Raw genomic sequence first — 17,749 nt, 5'->3', positions numbered from 1 at the left:
TCCTAGCCTTGCCGGGATCCGAAAGGCCCCTGCCACTGGTGCTGACTGTTCTTCGTATACTGCTCCAGACCGCCGGGTCACCACCCGTCCGCGGACCTTCCAGCAACCTCCAAGCAGTCACCCCTGCGGACAGTCACCGCCGTCTGCTGTCCTTGCTGTCTCTCAGTCCGGGGCACACACCCAGACCAGCTTCAGGCTTTCTTAACTGTCACTTTTTACTCCTTCTCTCAAGCTCCTCTACCACTTCCTTCTACTTCCTCCTCCTAAACTCATCTCTGTTCCTCACTCAAGCTCTGCCTGAGCTCAACTGCCTGGTTCTTCCCGCCTCCAGGGCTGTGAACTTCTCGGTGGGCGGAGCCAACCGCCTGGCCCACCCCCTGGTGTGGACACCAGCCCCTGGAGGAAGGCAACAAGGATTTTTTGGTAGCCTAGGTGTTCCTAACTGGGGTGTAGGGTGTGGTGGTGTTATGACCCGTGACCCCTGGCTTGCCCAGGGCGTCACAATAGCACTTGGATTGAAAATACAGTAGTATGAACAAGGCCTTACTGGTAACACATGGCTTATGTACACAGCAGATGTGCTGCTGATAGACACCATATGATCAAATTAATGAATGCTCGTCAGTCTGTCTGAACAAACCAGTAAACAACCACCGATCAGCTTGCATATATCCGATAGGTGTTCAGTTAATGGCCTGGATCAGTTTCTTACTTTATATGTTTGTACACAGCAGTTTTACCATTAAAGTTCATAGATTTTAGTTAATTATTAGGTATAACATGTTCGTACTCGGGGACTATATCTGATTAATGTTAAGGTGTGAGTTTTATTGCATATTGTGCTCTGCTTTGTACTCACCATGTGTCTGGATTTCACAATTTAGGAAGTCCAGGAAGGCTTCTAGTGAATCATCAGAGGTTTCTTGAGGGTGGAGAAGAGCAGAAGGGAAAACTGAATGTACAACCAGTGCAAGTGAAGGATTAAACACACAGTGAGCTCCTGGAGGTGAGTACCGTCCATCACTGGTGCTGGGATACATATCACTTTATATGGTATCAGGCTATGAATGGAATAATATTGTTATAAAATCATAGTGAACTTATATGCTCATGTGTGGACCCGACGTGAAACCAGCTTACAAGGTCAAAGGGTCTGTTACTACCACAAAACAGTTTCCTATTGTCTCAGATGTTACTAATAGTTATATAGTACAATTGAAAAGCGTGACATGTTCATCTAATTTAACTGAGGGATGAGAAAGGATGAAGGAAATGGGGTTTAAACATGTCCATAATCTATGATCCAGGCTGCCTTAAACAGCAGGTTTTTCACTCTTGATGAAGAATGTAGATCAATATTTAGCACAAGAATTTTACAATTTTACATAAAATGTTTTTTCTTTCCAAACTTTTTTAAAACCATTGACAGTTCCCGCTGTGACCAGCTCCTGTAGTATACTATTCCACAGATTAATATAGATAAAGTGAACGGGTATAAAACCGCGCTGCCACCAGAATGGATAAATTAATGTTGAGTTTATTTGTTACAGGTCGACGCATTTCTGGGAGCTACGTCCCCTTCATCAGGACCAAAGAAATACATGTATTTCTTTGGTCCTGATGAAGGGGACGTAGCTCCCAGATACGCGTCGACCTGTAACAAATAAACTCAACATTAATTTATCCATTCTGGTGGCAGCACGGTTTTATACCCATTCAATTTATCTATATTAACAGATTACTAGTTATCATGGTAAAGAAGTCCTGTCTCCTCTGGAGAATGAACATGTCTTTCTTCAGATGGAGTAAGTAGCACCTTGTCTTTTGGGGAGGATTTACATGAAGCAGCTTTTTACCATCTCTTTTTTGTAAGGGGCCACTTATGTACTTGCATAAGTTACTTATGTCCTCCTTTATTCATTTCTTCTCAAGACTATACAAATATAATTCTTTTAATCTTTCTTTGGCATCTTTTATATAAACTTCTTTCCAGATCTGAACTCCATATTACAGAAGAGGTCAAACTAACACTTTGTAAAGTGGTGGTATTACATCCCTGTCATGTAAGTTCATGCCTCTTTTGGCACACAACAAAATCCTGCTGGCCTTATGCGGGCTTTACACAAGACGATAGATTGTGCGATGCATCGTCGGGGTCACGGTTTTCGTGACGTACATCCGGCATCGTACACGACGTCGTCTCATGTGACACCTCTGAGCGACGCAGTATCGCTCACAAATCGTAAGTCGTGTACTCGTCATTAACTTTCATAATCTCGTTTATTTTCATGGGTGCAGGTTGTTCATCGTTTCCGTGGCATCACACGTTGCTCCGTGTGACACCACAGGAACGATGAACACAGCGTACCTGCGTCCCACGGCACCTGCCGGCTTAATGGAAGGAAGGAGGTGGGCGGTATGTTTACATCCCGCTCATCTCCGCCCCTCCGCTTCTATTGGCCGCCTGCCGTGTTACATCGCTGTGACGCCGAACGTCCTTCCCACTTCAGGAAGTGGACGTTCATCGCCCACAGCAAGGTCGTCCGGAAGGTAAGTACATGTGATGGGGGTTAAATGAGTTTCTGCGCCATGGGCAGCGATTTGCCCGTGACGCAAAAACGACGGGGGCGGGTTCGATTGATTGTGAAATCGCACAATCGGTCGTCCCGTGTAAAGCAGGCTTTAGAAGCTGCTGATTGACATTACATGCTGTTATTTAGTCTGTGATATACAAATATATTCAGATTCTTTTCTACAAGTGACTCTCCTAGTTTTACCCCCTCCATAGAACATATGATGCATGCATATTATTACTGCACAGGTGCATAACTTTACATGTATCCACATTGAAGCTCTTCTGCCATGAGGATGCCCAAACACTCAAGTTTATTCACATCAGCCTGTAATTTCTGATTATTATTAATTATTAATCTGTCCTTATGAAGAAGCCATGTGTTAGCTATGCCTGGCCCTGTATAGTATCTTTATTATAACCCCATGTAATTATATGTCACTTATATGATAGAGTATGTGTACATGTTCTGGGACAATAAAGTGAACACTATATGCACCTATAATATGCAGACTGTATGTTCATACTGAATGTGTACTATATATGCATAAACGTCATGTACATTCCAGGGATGGACATAATATTGGTCTAGCCGCACAGAGATCCAAAGAGTAAGGGGGCCATTTCCACCTCCAAAGCAGGGGGAATTGTACATTATGATGATTGGTTCTTGTGTCGGTCCCTCATATATTCAATATCTGTATATACTGTATGTGCAGTGTACCATATACTGTATGTATCTGCTATGTGTTTATACCTGTTCAGAATCTATTACTATATACTATGGTGCCGATTCATCAAAGTGCTTACACCATAATTATGGACTAAACACCTTAATAGGTCACTTTTATTTTTGTGCAACTCGTAGATGCGTAAAACATTTTCGGTCATATGCAAAGATGGTGTGGCATGGGAAGGACAGAGCATGGTCACTCCCGCCCTTCAAATTCACCATAGCTACACCACAAAAGGGATGTAGGTTACTCCAGAAATGTTCGCCAGCCCCTGTTTCCTACATTCCTGGTAGAGGCGCATGCTGGGTACCAGATGTTGCTGATTCATTAAATGGCAGTTGCCGCTTAATAAATCAGGTGAGTATATTCTAGCGAGCACTGCACCAGTCTTAATGAATTGGTCCCTCCCTATATATTGATATACTATATGTGCTTATGATCTATGTTTGCATGCTATGCTTTTATATTGCATAGCTTATACTATACATGTTTATTTAATATGTGCATATGCTGTATGGCAATGTATTATATATGGTAATGGGTGGACTCATGGATACCAGTAATAGGTGGGTCCAACCAAATTTTTTTTTAGAAAAACTTGGTTTGAGCCCGAAATTGATCCCAGATATGTAACCCAACGCTGGTCCCCATATAACTCTATTGGGACCAGAATCCAGCGCTTTAAAATGGTGGTAGAAGGGATAGGGGGATTGGAGCAAGTGCGTTATACTTACCGAGTCTCCAGCCTGGTGTTAATTCTACTTCCGGGGCTGCTCATAATCCCTCATGCATATGCACTGCTTTCCCCGCCCACTGAAAGTCCCCACGTCTCTGATTGGTTGCTGTCAGACACGCCCCCACCCTGTATGTACATTAGATGTGACAATCTCGGAACTCTACCCGACTCATCCCGATTTCCCTGGTGCAGTGGCAATTGGGGATAAGGGGTTAATAACAGCTCACAGGTGCCCCTAAGCCCTAGATTAGCAATGGGAGGCATCTATGAGATGAGATCTATGAGATCTGCTAATCCGTAAATGAAAATAAATAAACACAAAATCTTTTACTTAAAATCAAATGCAAAAAACACACCCTCTTTCACCCCTTTATTAAGCCCCAAAGCACCCAGGTCTGACGTAATCCACATGAGGTCCCACGATGATTAAAAGCTCTGCTACGTATGAAGTGACAGCACGCGAGCATAGAACATGAGCCCCCGCTGGGAGCTTCAGGTAGAGAATGACTGAGCCACAGCATTGAGCGGTGACTTCACTCAAGTTATTTGTGGTCACAGCTTGAGGTTCCCATAGTTCTCCACTTGTAATCGCAGGTAACCTGACCTCAGGTGACCTCATTGAACTGAGAGACCTCACCTCAGGTCTCTGACTGAAGGTCACATGGGCGGTCATATTTTATGCCCGCACGCTGTAGAGGAGAGGACATCTGGCCTGCCACCCTGGCCCTTCAGGCCAGCCCTGATCTAATACCCCCACTTCCACCACCTCTGGAGAGGGCTGGGACCGGAATGATAACCCCAAAAATTGACAAACAGAGACACAAAACTAAATCATACAGCCTGCTCACATGCGGGCTTAAACACAAGTAAGGTGGACAACAAAAGGATAAACTATCAACAGATCAGTCAAACACCATAAAGAAAACAACAAGGCTTAAACAGCAAGGTCTAAAGTCTACTGAAATTCCACCCACAGACCAGTCACTCAGGGAGATTGGGGCAGGCCTCGGTGATGTTGGGTTAGCTGGAAGTTAATGTGACATCATTGGGTCTCAGAGGTCACAGAGGTCATGTGATGGGGATGAACGGAATGCAATATTGCCGCTCAGTGGCACAAATGAATACAGAAGGTATTTGAGAAAAGCCTTCCCTATGAGTTTTACAGCGATGTGACCACTTATGCTGATTAGTGAACCACCCGTTTAAGAGGTACTTACTAAATAAAGATGAACACAGCTCACATTAATACCGTAATACAGAAATATGCAGTTTGTTCCTAAGCTTAGACTTAGAAGATTCATAAGTATGAGAGTACATATTGATTATATCAGAGTACATTTTGCTTATACGAGGGGCTGCTGCTAAGTCTTTGGCTTTGTGATCTATTTTTGTTTCTATAGTAACGAATGTTATATCACATGAAAGCCTTATGCGTCTAATACAGTTAGGTCCAGAAATATTTGGACAATGACACAAGTTTTGTTATTTTAGCTGTTTACAAAAACATGTTCAGAAATACAATTATATATATAATATGGGCTGAAAGTGCACACTCCCAGCTGCAATATGAGAGTTTTCACATCCAAATCGGAGAAAGGGTTTAGGAATCATAGCTCTGTAATGCATAGCCTCCTCTTTTTCAAGGGACCAAAAGTAATTGGACAAGGGACTCTAAGGGCTGCAATTAACTCTGAAGGCATCTCCCTCGTTAACCTGTAATCAATGAAGTAGTTAAAAGGTCTGGGGTTGATTACAGGTGTGTGGTTTTGCATTTGGAAGCTGATGCTGTGACCAGACAACATGCGGTCTAAGGAACTCTCAACTGAGGTGAAGCAGAACATCCTGAGGCTGAAAAAAAGAAAAAAATCCATCAGAGAGATAGCAGAAATGCTTGGATTAGCAAAATCAACAGTCGGGTACATTCTGAGAAAAAAGGAATTGACTGGTGAGCTTGGGAACTCAAAAAGGCCTGGGCGTCCACGGATGACAACAGTGGTGGATGATCGCCGCATACTTTCTTTGATGAAGAAGAACCCATTCACAACATCAACTGAAGTCCAGAACACTCTCAGTGAAGTAGGTGTATCTGTCTCTAAGTCAACAGTAAAGAGAAGACTCCATGAAAGTAAATACAAAGGGTTCACATCTAGATGCAAACCATTCATCAATTCCAAAAATAGACAGGCCAGAGTTAAATTTGCTGAAAAACACCTCATGAAGCCAGCTCAGTTCTGGAAAAGTATTCTATGGGCAGATGAGACAAAGATCAACCTGTACCAGAATGATGGGAAGAAAAAAGTTTGGAGAAGAAAGGGAACGGCACATGATCCAAGGCACACCACATCCTCTGTAAAACATGGTGGAGGCAACGTGATGGCATGGGCATGCATGGCTTTCAATGGCACTGGGTCACTTGTGTTTATTGATGACATAACAGCAGACAAGAGTAGCCAGATGAATTCTGAAGTGTACCGGGATATACTTTCAGCCCAGATTCAGGCAAATGCCGCAAAGTTGATCGGACGGCGCTTCATAGTACAGATGGACAATGACCCCAAGCATACAGCCAAAGCTACCCAGGAGTTCATGAGTGCAAAAAAGTGGAACATTCTGCAATGGCCAAGTCAATCACCAGATCTTAACCTAATTGAGCATAATTGAGCATGCATTTCACTTGCTCAAATCCAGACTTAAGACGGAAAGACCCACAAACAAGCAAGAGCTGAAGGCTGCGGCTGTAAAGGCCTGGCAAAGCATTAAGAAGGAGGAAACCCAGCGTTTGGTGATGTCCATGGGTTCCAGACTTAAGGCAGTGATTGCCTCCAAAGGATTCGCAACAAAATATTGAAAATAAAAATATTTTGTTTGGGTTTGGTTTATTTGTCCAATTACTTTTGACCTCCTAAAATGTGGAGTGTTTGTAAAGAAATGTGTACAATTCCTACAATTTCTATCAGATATTTTTGTTCAAACTTTCAAATTAAACGTTACAATCTGCACTTGAATTCTGTTGTAGAGGTTTCATTTCAAATCCAATGTGGTGGCATGCAGAGCCCAACTCGCGAAAATTGTGTCACTGTCCAAATATTTCTGGACCTAACTGTATATGTTTTCAAAATGATGTGTCTGTTGCTTATGGCAACAGTGTTCTACGCATGCGGGAAAACAAAATGACGGCGTCTAGCTCTGAAGGCCAAATGGCACAGCAAGCTGTCCAAAGGAATCTTTTTCCTGCAAGATAATGTCTCCGCTGACACTGCACAAGTGACCACTGCAAACTGGCAGAGCTGGGCTTCCAGCTGGTGACCACCCACCTTATTCACCAGATCTAGCTCCCTCCGACTATCATCTGTTTCCAAACCTGAATAAACACCTTAAGGGTACCAAAATTTCACACCATTTCTGATGCCATGGCTGCTACGGATGCCTGGTTTGAGGCACAACTGAAATCCTTCTTTTTGCTAGGCTTACAGAACTTGGAATAACAATGTAAGAAGTGTGTTGTCATCAGTGGAGAGTATGTGGAATAAATGTAAAGTTTCATCATCCTATCTCGTTTCTTTCTGGGTAAAGCCAATGAGCCTGATGAAGAGACCTGAGTAGTCTCGAAAGCTTGCTATTATTATTATCTTTTCAGTTAGCCATTAAAAGGTATCAACCACTGAGGACTCTCAGTTCTTTTAAACAATTTTTTTATCTTTACTGGCTAACACAGTACAAAAATATATTATACCTAGGTAAAGCCAAAGACTTATCAGTAGTCCCTCGTATCAGAGTACAAATTGATAATCTGAGAATACATATTGACTATATCAGAGTGCATATTCATTATCTGAGAATACATATTGCTTATATCAGAGTGCATGCTGATTATGCGAGAATTCTTATTGATGATGCTGTTTGTTATACGTAGAATTCAACAATTTAAATTTCCATCCACAGAATTACTAAGATGGGTCTTCACGTGAGAATCTTTACTCTACTGGCACTCGTGTTTCTTCCCATGCATTCTGATGGGTATCCAAATGGAAAGGTTGAACCAGCTTGCTCAACAATGATGCCATCACATGGTGCCGATGCTCAGTCTTCCTTCCCTCCATATAGTCTCAGCTTTTCTAGTGTCAATTACACAGGAAAATTAGGATTCACAGGTAACTGATCAATATATTTAGAAAGTTGCTAGCATTAAGAAGATTTGAGGTGTGAGATCAATATTTGACAGGAATTAACTTGTATACTAATTTTTGCACCACTTCTGTGCCTTATTTCTAAATTAGGTTACTTGCATTTCTTTCATTCTGCTTTAGTGTGCATTTTTTTAAATGTATTTTTATTGTGTTTTTGATTCTGCAAATTTTTGTCGCCTGTTGGTGTCATGCTTTAAATAAAGCTGCATGGTTTTTGAAACTTCCTTGTATTTGGCTTTGACAAAACTTTATTGGGATTCTTAAGTGTCAATTATATGCGCTTCTACCAGGGAAATGCACTAGAATTGCATGTTCTATTTTTTACCTGCGGATTTTCTAACTTTCTAATGCAAGTCTATGGGGAAAAATTTGCACAGAAAACTCAGCGTAACCGCATGAGTTATTGTCATGTTGCGTATCTGAAAAACACACCACAGGTCAATTTACGCAGCACAAAAAAAAAGCGCAGGGCATGAGATTTCTATATATCCCATCCACTTTGCTGGAACTGTAAGGGGTACTTTGCACACTACGATATCGCAGGTGCGATGTCGGTGGGGTCAAATCGAAAGTGACGCACATCCGGTGTCGCTGTCGATATCGTAGTGTGTAAATCCTTTATGATACGATTAACGAGCGCAAAAGCGTCGTAATCGTATCATCGGTGTAGTGTCCGACATTTCTATAATTTAGCTGCTGCGATGGTACGATGATGTTCCTCGTTCCTGCGGCAGCACACATCGCTGTGTGTGAAGCCGCAGGAGCAAGGAACATCTCCTACCTGTGTCACCGCGGCTCACTCCGGCTATGCGGAAGGAGGTGGGCGGGATGGTTATGTCCCGCTCATCTCCGCCCCTCCACTTCTATTAGCCGCCTGCCGTGTGACGTCACTGTGACGCCGCACGACCCGCCCCCTTAGGAAGGAGACGGTCGCCGGCCAGGGCACGTGAGTGCATGTGAAACTGCCATAGTGATAATGTTCGCTACGGCAGCAATCACAAGATATCGCTGCTGCAACAGGGGCGGGGACTATCACGCTCTGCATCGCAAGCATCGGCTTGCGATGTCGTAGTGTGCAAAGTACCCCTAAGACACTACATTTTTGAAGCAACAAAAACATGCAGCGTCAAAAAACAGAGATATATAGGTTCCTTTAGTTTACAGAATTCAAAAACCACAAAATTCCTTTTGAAATATATTACTTCTGCTTCTATGCTAATGTAAAGCAACTAACAAAGAAATGAAGAAACACAAAGAGGGAACTAGGATGTTAATATTTCTTGTTAATTGTTGGGTTCACATACAGTGAAGGAAAGTGTATTGAAGATGTCACCATTTTACTAAGTAAATATATTTTTAAAGGTATTATTGACATGAATTTCTCACCAAATGTTGGTAACAGCCCATCAAATCCACACAGGCAAAGAAATCAAACCACAAATGTCCATAAATGAATGTGTAATAATGAGAAATGACATAGGGAAACAGTATTGAACACATGAAGAAAGAGGTGCAAAAAGCCATGGAAAGTCATGACACCAGCTAAAAGCTAACAGTAATTAGAAGGAAATCCTGCCACTTAGTGAAAAATATCAGCTGCTTCAACTGAAGGCCTATAAAAAGGTGTTTCATTACAAAGGTGCCACACAAGAAACATTTCATGATGGGTAAAACCAGTGAGCTGTCTCAAGACCTATGTCATTTCTCGTTATTACACATGACTTAATTTATGGACATCTATGATTTGATTTCTTTGCCTGTGTGGATTGGATGGGTTGTTACTGATATCTGGTGAGAAATTCATGTCAATAGCACCTTCAAAAATATATTTACTTAAAAAATTGGTGACATGGTCGATTTTTATTTCACTGCTGTATGTCAATAATGCCCTGTCTGTCCTCTTTCCCCTCATCTGAAATCAAATGATGGAAAAATTGTGCTCTTTGTGCATCCATGCAGCATCCCCAACCAAAAATAGAGGTTTTTCTTTGCACCAAGTTGCAGTACAGCAATAATTTTATGTTTGTCCCTAGATGTGAACTGAATTATTCCATTTCTGCAGCATAGTCTAAACTGAGATATTTCTTTGATGGACAATTCCAGAATTTGTCACTATTATTTATTATACAGTATACTGTAGTTACATTGGATGTCTTATTTTGTAGTCACTCTTAGTAAAGACCCCGGTGGAAATGATTTCAAGGGTTTCCTGATTCAGGCTCGTCCACCTGGGGAGAACACCCCCATGGGTACATTCATTGTCAATGGCACAGATGCACAGACCCTGTGTTCTTCATCTGAGGTATGTTCAGTCTCGATATACCATTGTAAGTACACAGAATTCCTAATTTCATAATATGAAGATGGCAACAATGATACTAACATTCTTCTGCAATCTAGTTAGTTTCCTTTGGGCATTTCAATGGTCTTGGAATCCGACAGCAGGTCCATGGATTTCATAAAGTGGCAATATATTGTCATTTGCCCCTAATAAATGACAAAGCAACTACTAATAAATAATAATACAGAGGTGCAACAATAGTGACACTAAAGTTTAATTAGTCATGCTAAAGTTTAATGCGTATTAGCTTTTAATTAGCATAGCGTTTCAGAGAATGTTATACCTGCCGACAATGGTGCAGTCAGACTACAATCTGTGCTGCCCATGGTTTGGCCAACATGAAGCACCTGACTGTTTCCCTTTAATAGGGATCTTCATCCTTAGCAAATAACCAAATTTTATCTGCCCCATAAAGTGGATTTATTTTTTATTTTATTCACTTACTGTATTTTTCAGATTATAAAACACACCGGACTATAAGACGCACCCCACACTTAGAGAAGGAAAATAGGACTTTTTATAGTTTTGTGGCCATCTCATGAGCCGAATGTAGCATTCTGTGGGGAGTGCGGGGTCATAGGACGCCAGTGGTAGTCGAAGTGGGGCGCTGCTGGAAGGAGGGGTGTTGCAGCGGTATAAGGCAGGCACCAATAATCTCCCGGCAGTGGGCGTGATGAACTTCAGGAAAATGTCATCGGAGGCGGTGCATGCACAGATTGAGATCTAGGATCTCTCATCTGTGCATGCGCCGCCTCCGTCACTATTTTCCTGAAGTTTATTGCACCCATCGCCAGGAGATCAATTATACCTATCTCATGCTGCCTGTAGAATCACCCCACTCGTGCCACCGCCGGCTTCCTTTGACCCTGCTCCATCGCCCCCATAGACCTTTGGTAAGCTACATTCAGCTTATAAGTCACCACCCATTTCCCCCCGATTTTTTGGGGGAAAAAGTGTGTCTTATAATCCGAAAAATATGGTATATAGCGCTATTAATTCCACAGTGCTTTACAGATGTGATCATCACTGTCCCCATTGGGGCTCACAATCTAAACTCTCTATCAATATGTCTTTGGAGTGTGGGAGTACATTTTTCAATTTAAATAAATTTATTTGTTAGAAATATTATCTGTTTAATCTTAATTATTTTATTTGCTTCTATTTCACAAAGTTTCCGGACCGGGCAGTAAGTCACACGAGTTCCAACATGAAATCAAATGTAGCAGTGATTTGGCTTCCTCCAAAAAAAGCTTCTACAGACATACAATTCAGGTAATGTTGTTTTTTTATGACATTACAAATGTGTACTATAAATATTAAGTCTTGAGTAACCAATTGTACATTCTTCTTTAGTGAGATTTACATTTCCACCATATTTAAGACCTCCTAGGCATCTTCTATAAACTGCCACACCCTAGAAGACCACTTTTCCATCCAATATTTGGGTTGTTATGTCAATGAAATGTCAGTGTGAAATTAGATAGAAATTCTTTTAGAACTTTAAAATCAGGTCTTTGTATAAAGAATAAGTCATGATGGAGTCAAGTTCTCAGCTCAGTGACATCCCAAGAAACAATTCTTCCTTCTTGGATGGACGGTGTCATGAGAACTTCTGTGTATCCAAAACTTAGGGGTACTTTGCACATTACGACATCGCAGGTGCGATGTCGGTGGGGTCAAATTGAAAGTGACGCACATCCGGCATCGCAGGAGACATCGTAGTGTGTAGTGTAAAGCCTAGATGATACGATTAACGAGCGCAAAAGCGTTGTAATCGTATCATCGGTGTAGCGTCGGCGTAATCTATAATTACGCTGACGCAATGGTCCGATGTTGTTCCTCGCTCCAGCAGCAGCACACATCGCTGTGTGTGAAGCCGCAGGAGCGAGGAACATCTCCTACCGGTGTCACCGCGGCTCCCGTAGGATATGCGGAAGGGAGAAGGTGGGCGGATTATTTTACATCCTGCTCATCTCCGCCCCTCCGCTTCTATTGGCCGCCTGCTGTGTGACGTCGCTGTGACGCCGCACGACCCGCCCCCTTAGGAAGGAGGCGTGTCGCTGGCCAGAGCGACGTCCCAGGACAGGTGAGTCCATGTGAAGCTGCCGTAGCGATAATGTTCGCTACGGCAGCTATCACAAGGATATCGCAGCTGCGACGGGGGTGGGGACTATCATGCTCGGCATTGCAGCATTGGCTTGCGATGTTGCAGCGTGCAAAGTACCCCTTAGTGTGTATCAATGTTCTATCCTGACTCCCCATATATTAAAAAATAAGGATGTAGACATTAATGAGGATTAAGACTGCAAATAAAAAAAACATCACTATGTCCACACTATGGCAGAAGAGCTCAGGAGCAAAAGCTTTGTCTTCAGAGATAGAGTAGCCATGCTCCTCACCAGTAATGTCTCCATATAAGTCTGAGTTCTTATAGATGACTTATCTACAATGGATCCATATGTAAATTTATCGAAGCAAATGACAACGTAAGTTCATAAACATGATTTTTCTTATGTTTCAAAGGGCTACAGTTGTGCAAGCGAGGACCATATTTTGGACAAATGTGTTTAGTGATGTCATCCCACTTGCTGGTAAAGGACTTCAGCTTTTCGTAAGTCAACTATGAAAGATTTATGCTCTTAAAGGGGTTGTAGAGGAATTGAATATCAAGCTTTCTGCCAGAAATGGCACCATATGTGTAGTTATGTTTGGTACAAGAGGAAGGCCAGGCAGAGATGACTAGAGATTAGCGAACCCAATGTTCGGTGTTCGGTTTTCAGACCGAACACCGACTTTACAAAAATAAACAGAGTTTGAGTGCTTTACATTTGCTGAAAACTCATAAGAGCATCGCTTTGCTCTGGTATTCACAGTGCTTAGCCCAGTGCGAGCCGCTTGCAGTGTTTGAACGGCTCACACTGGGGGTAACAACACTGTGATTGGATGTAGTGTGCAACAAAAAAAAAAATTGGCCACCCTCCCCCTCAGAAATGTTCTGCTTATGGCTGGCTGTATGTGGGCTGAGAGCCGAACTGCCAATCAGTGAAATTCCATTGAGGTTTGGGCCAAGTTCCCATGGTGGACCAGTTCAGCTGCAGCTGCTGAACAGAACTTCCATGAGTTCACCCATCTCTAGAGATGATCTAAATATGTGCACACAATGTCTTTTTCAGATGTGTATGCTCCCTAACCCCCTGAAAAAGCCACTTAAATAAATACTGAAATTATTGAATATATATGCACGGCAATGTAAAAACGACTTCTTGTTCACATGTTCAGTTTTCTGAGTTCTTTTATTTGCTTCAGATTTCTAAAAACACCAAGTGGTTAAAAGTATTGAACGATCCATTCTCCAGGCAGCTCCACTTGGAAGCCGCTCATTAGTTGATTTATTACAACTTTAAAAAAATGGCACCAATCAAAGACTTCATAAAAAAAGACGCCAAAGAGATGTTTCAGGACAAAAAAATGAGTATCCTAAAGCAACTTCCTTTTGAATACAATTGCAGTGCTTGCACACATCAAAAAGGCATTGTGTGCACATACCCTTACACAACAATGATATTCCTAAAAATCACAAAGATATGCAGCCACTGTAAGTTTTCAATTGATTGTTAACATGAACCTGACAGCTGATACATCCTGCCCGATCCACCAGCAGCATATATCAGACACTGGCTGTATGATTTCAGCCAGGTATATTCGATTGTAAAAGCAGGGACCAAGTCACACGCATGATTATTTTCGAAGGTGGGTCTCCAGTCGTCTCCAGTCTCTTCTTATACATGCATGCAGGGAGAGACTAATCATTCAAAAAGAGCAGGTGTGGAGAAGCTGCTGGGCACTTGCCTTCTTGACTTAGGGGTACTTTTCACGCTGCGAAACCACTAGTCGATTGTAGCGATGCCGAGCGCGATAGTCCCCGTCCCCATTGCAGCTGTGATATCTTGTGATAGCTGCCGTAGCGAACATTATCGCTACGCCAGCTACACACGTACTTACCTGCCCTGCGACGTCGATCTGGCCGGCAACCCGCCTCCTTCCTAAGGGGGCGTGTCGTGCAGCGTCACAGCAACGTCACACGGCAGGCGGTCAATAGAAGCGGAGGGGCGGAGATGAGCGGGACGTAAACATCCCGCCCACCTTCTTCATTCCTCATTGCAGGCGGGAGGCAGGTAAAGAGATGTTCCTCACTCCTGCGGCTTCATACACAGCGATGTGTGCTGCCGCAGGAATGACGAACAACATCGTACCTGTCGCTGCAGCGAAATTATGGAAATGACCGACACTACACAGATCACCGATTTTCGATTGTTTATCGGTGCTTCTAGGCTTTACACGTTGCGACGTCGTTACCGGCACCGGATGTGCGTCACTTTCGATTTGACCCCGACGATATCGCAGTAGCAATGTCGCAACGTGCAAAGTACCCCTTAGTCTCCTGTTTGGCTTTAAAATTATCTTTTTCTCTGAAACATTGCAACATTTATGAGTCAAACATGCCTCTTCAGAGAGAACTCTAGTGCCTCCTATTGGAAGTAGCAATCCTAAAAGTCAGTATTGACCCTTTAACGAGCCTTGCCATGGGACTTAGGATATAAGCCAAATCTTAATCTAAATTTGCAGACACCATGTTTCTGGCTATTGCCCTTCATCAGTGCAAGTAAAGTACACAAGGAGAAATCTTATCCATTAGATCCAAATCTAAAGCCTGCTTTACACGCTACAAGATCTCTTATGATGTGTCGGCGGGGTCACGTCGTAAGTAACGCACATCCGGCATCGTAAGGTATGTTGTAGCGTGTGACAGCGACGTGCAATTGCGATTGAACAAAAAACCGTTCATCGCATGCACGTCATTCATTCCTGACGAATTGAACGTCAGATTGTTCATCGTACCCGGGGTAGCGCACATCGCAGTGTGTGACACCCCGGGAACGATGAACAGATCTCACCTGCCTCCTGCGGCTCCTGGCCAGCAATGCGGAAGGAGGTAGGTGGCATGTTTACGTCCCGCTCAGCTCCGCCCCTCAGCTTCTATTGATGTGACGCCAAACGTCCCTCCCACTCCAGGAAGTGGACGTTCGCCGCCCACATCAAGGTCGTATGGAAAGTAAGTATGTGTGACAGGGGTTAATCGTTTGTGCGGCACGTTCAACAAATTGAACGTGCTGCACATACGATGGGGGCGTTGCAAATCGCATACGATATCGTATGCGAAATTGCAACATGTAAAGCAGGCTTTAGCCTCTCGCCTAACCAAATAAAATCTCATACTTTGCACCAATTAGGGGCAATACCCCGAAACACAGTGTCTGCAAATTGAGATTCTAGTTTGGCTTATATCCTAAGTCATATGGCAAGGCTTGCTAAAGAGTCAAGCGCACATGGCTAAAATCAAACAGCCAGTGTCTGGAATGGGCAGCATGTGTCTGGTTCATTTTAAATGGATACAATATTTTGCAGGAGAACAACTATGTCACCCATAAAACCACTCTGTTCTTCTGCAAAATCATGGGCCTCTTTAACAATTAATTAAGAATATTGTAGCAGCTGCGTGCCACCACAGTTTTGCAGAGTCTGGCCTTACACTTACAGCTGATCAGTAGTACATCACCCATGTATGGACATGGGGGGCACTGGTTTAGGACTAAGAAGCCAAGTTTTTCTAATCCTTTATTACCATATATGTGATTTTCGTTTTTGTTGCAGTTAAATAATTGTATATAAATGATTTCTTTGATTTTATAATAAATATCAAGCCATGTAACTCATGAGTGTAAAGCGGGCTTTACACGCTACGATATCGTTAATGATTTATCATCGGGGTCACGTTTGTGACCGCACATCCGGCGTCATTAACAATATCGCAGTATGTGAAACGTACGAGCGACCTTTAACGATCGCAAAAGAGGGCAAAATCGTTTGCCGCAGAGAGGTCGTCCTGAAACAAAAAATCGTTATCTGCTTTTTAGCGATGTGGTTTGTCGCTTCTGCGGCATCACACATTGCTGTGTGTGACACCGCTGGAGCGACAACCATCACCTTACCTCCGTCCACTGGAAAAGGAGGACGGAAGAAGGTGGGCGGCATGTTCCAGCCGCTCATCTCCTCCCCTCCTTTTCTATTGGGCGGCGGTTCCGTGACGCTGCTGTGACGTCACTGTGATGCTGAACGAACCGCCCCTTTAGAAAGGAGGCGGGTCGTCAGCCAGAGCGACGTCGCTGACCAGGTATGTGCGTGTGATGCTGCCGTAGCGATAATGTTCGCTACGGCAGCGATCACACAATATCGCACGTACGACAGGGGTGGGTGCTAACGCGCTCGACATCGCTAGCCGAGTGTAAAGCCCGCTTAATTCTACAAACCATGGCGTGGTCTTACATACAAGATGGCTATTAATCTACAGTTAGCTAAGGAAGCCAGTTATAAAGTTATACAGTTCTATATCGATAATGTGCTATGTATCCAACTATGTAATGTATAAAGTAAAGAAAGAACAGTAAAGAAAGAACAGTAAAGAAATAGATGAAACACTAGTGTAACCTAAACAAATTGTAAAAGGATGAAATTAAATTATTAATATCTGTAACCCACGTTTACCAAATGTTGACTGAAACCTGCAAAGATAGAGAAACAAGAAAAGTTCTTATATGGACAATGGAAATGTCTTAGAAAGTTATGGCGTTTAGTTTCTTCACATTCCATGTTTTGTGTTTCAGGCTCCTTCATTAGGCCAGCTTGTGCTCTGCAGCTCTGTACTCATCTGTGCTCTGTTCACCATCTGACCAGTGGACACCTAATCTAATGTACAGTACGGAAGGCTTGCCATCAAAAGCTGTAATGATGCCCTGTGAAGTCTGAAGACCAGAAGTGTTATTTTCTGCATACATTTCTATTATGTATTTTTATGTTTACTTTAATTGTCCTATAAATAAAAGAGTTTTAAGGTTTAATTTTAGGTTGTGTTGTATTTCTGTTTTACTCTGTTCCTATACTTTCAAAACAAAAATGATTATAGTGCAGGACCTTTCAGTAATATGGTTTTTCAAAATCACTTTATAAAAGGATTTTGCTGTTAATCTGCAGCCTGGACCAACCATGGTATGTGCTGTGGGCTGCACTAAACTAAGCAGCATCCTGCTTCTTGTGCTATGCTATTGTCTTAAAGGGAATCCG

At 42.8% G+C, this 17,749-nt stretch overlaps 1 protein-coding gene across 1 annotated transcript; it reads left to right on the top strand.

Annotated features, from left to right (window-relative positions):
- The first annotated feature begins 899 nt into the window (after positions 1 to 899).
- Positions 900 to 17,526, top strand: LOC142249373 (defense protein l(2)34Fc-like). The gene is made up of 6 exons (XM_075321009.1): positions 900 to 1,006; positions 7,985 to 8,193; positions 10,395 to 10,531; positions 11,742 to 11,842; positions 13,094 to 13,181; positions 17,293 to 17,526. The coding sequence occupies exons 2-6, from the start codon at positions 7,995 to 7,997 to the stop codon at positions 17,356 to 17,358; spliced, it is 591 nt and encodes a 196-aa protein (XP_075177124.1). The 5' UTR covers positions 900 to 1,006; positions 7,985 to 7,994; the 3' UTR covers positions 17,359 to 17,526.
- Positions 17,527 to 17,749: the final 223 nt, after the last annotated feature.

This window comes from Anomaloglossus baeobatrachus, chromosome 8, assembly GCF_048569485.1.
Source record: "Anomaloglossus baeobatrachus isolate aAnoBae1 chromosome 8, aAnoBae1.hap1, whole genome shotgun sequence".
NCBI lineage: Eukaryota > Metazoa > Chordata > Amphibia > Anura > Aromobatidae > Anomaloglossus > Anomaloglossus baeobatrachus.
Note: the sequence above shows the minus strand (reverse complement) of the source record. Positions and strands in the feature narration are given on the sequence as shown.

Bases quoted from the DNA above. Each gene is read 5' to 3' on its own strand.
- LOC142249373 (XM_075321009.1), top strand. From the start codon at position 7,995: ATGGGTCTTCACGTGAGAATCTTTACTCTACTGGCACTCGTGTTTCTT. The intron at 8,194-10,394 runs GTAACTGATCAA...CTTATTTTGTAG, and splicing joins AGGAAAATTAGGATTCACAG to TCACTCTTAGTAAAGACCCC. The intron at 10,532-11,741 runs GTATGTTCAGTC...TATTTCACAAAG, and splicing joins CCCTGTGTTCTTCATCTGAG to TTTCCGGACCGGGCAGTAAG.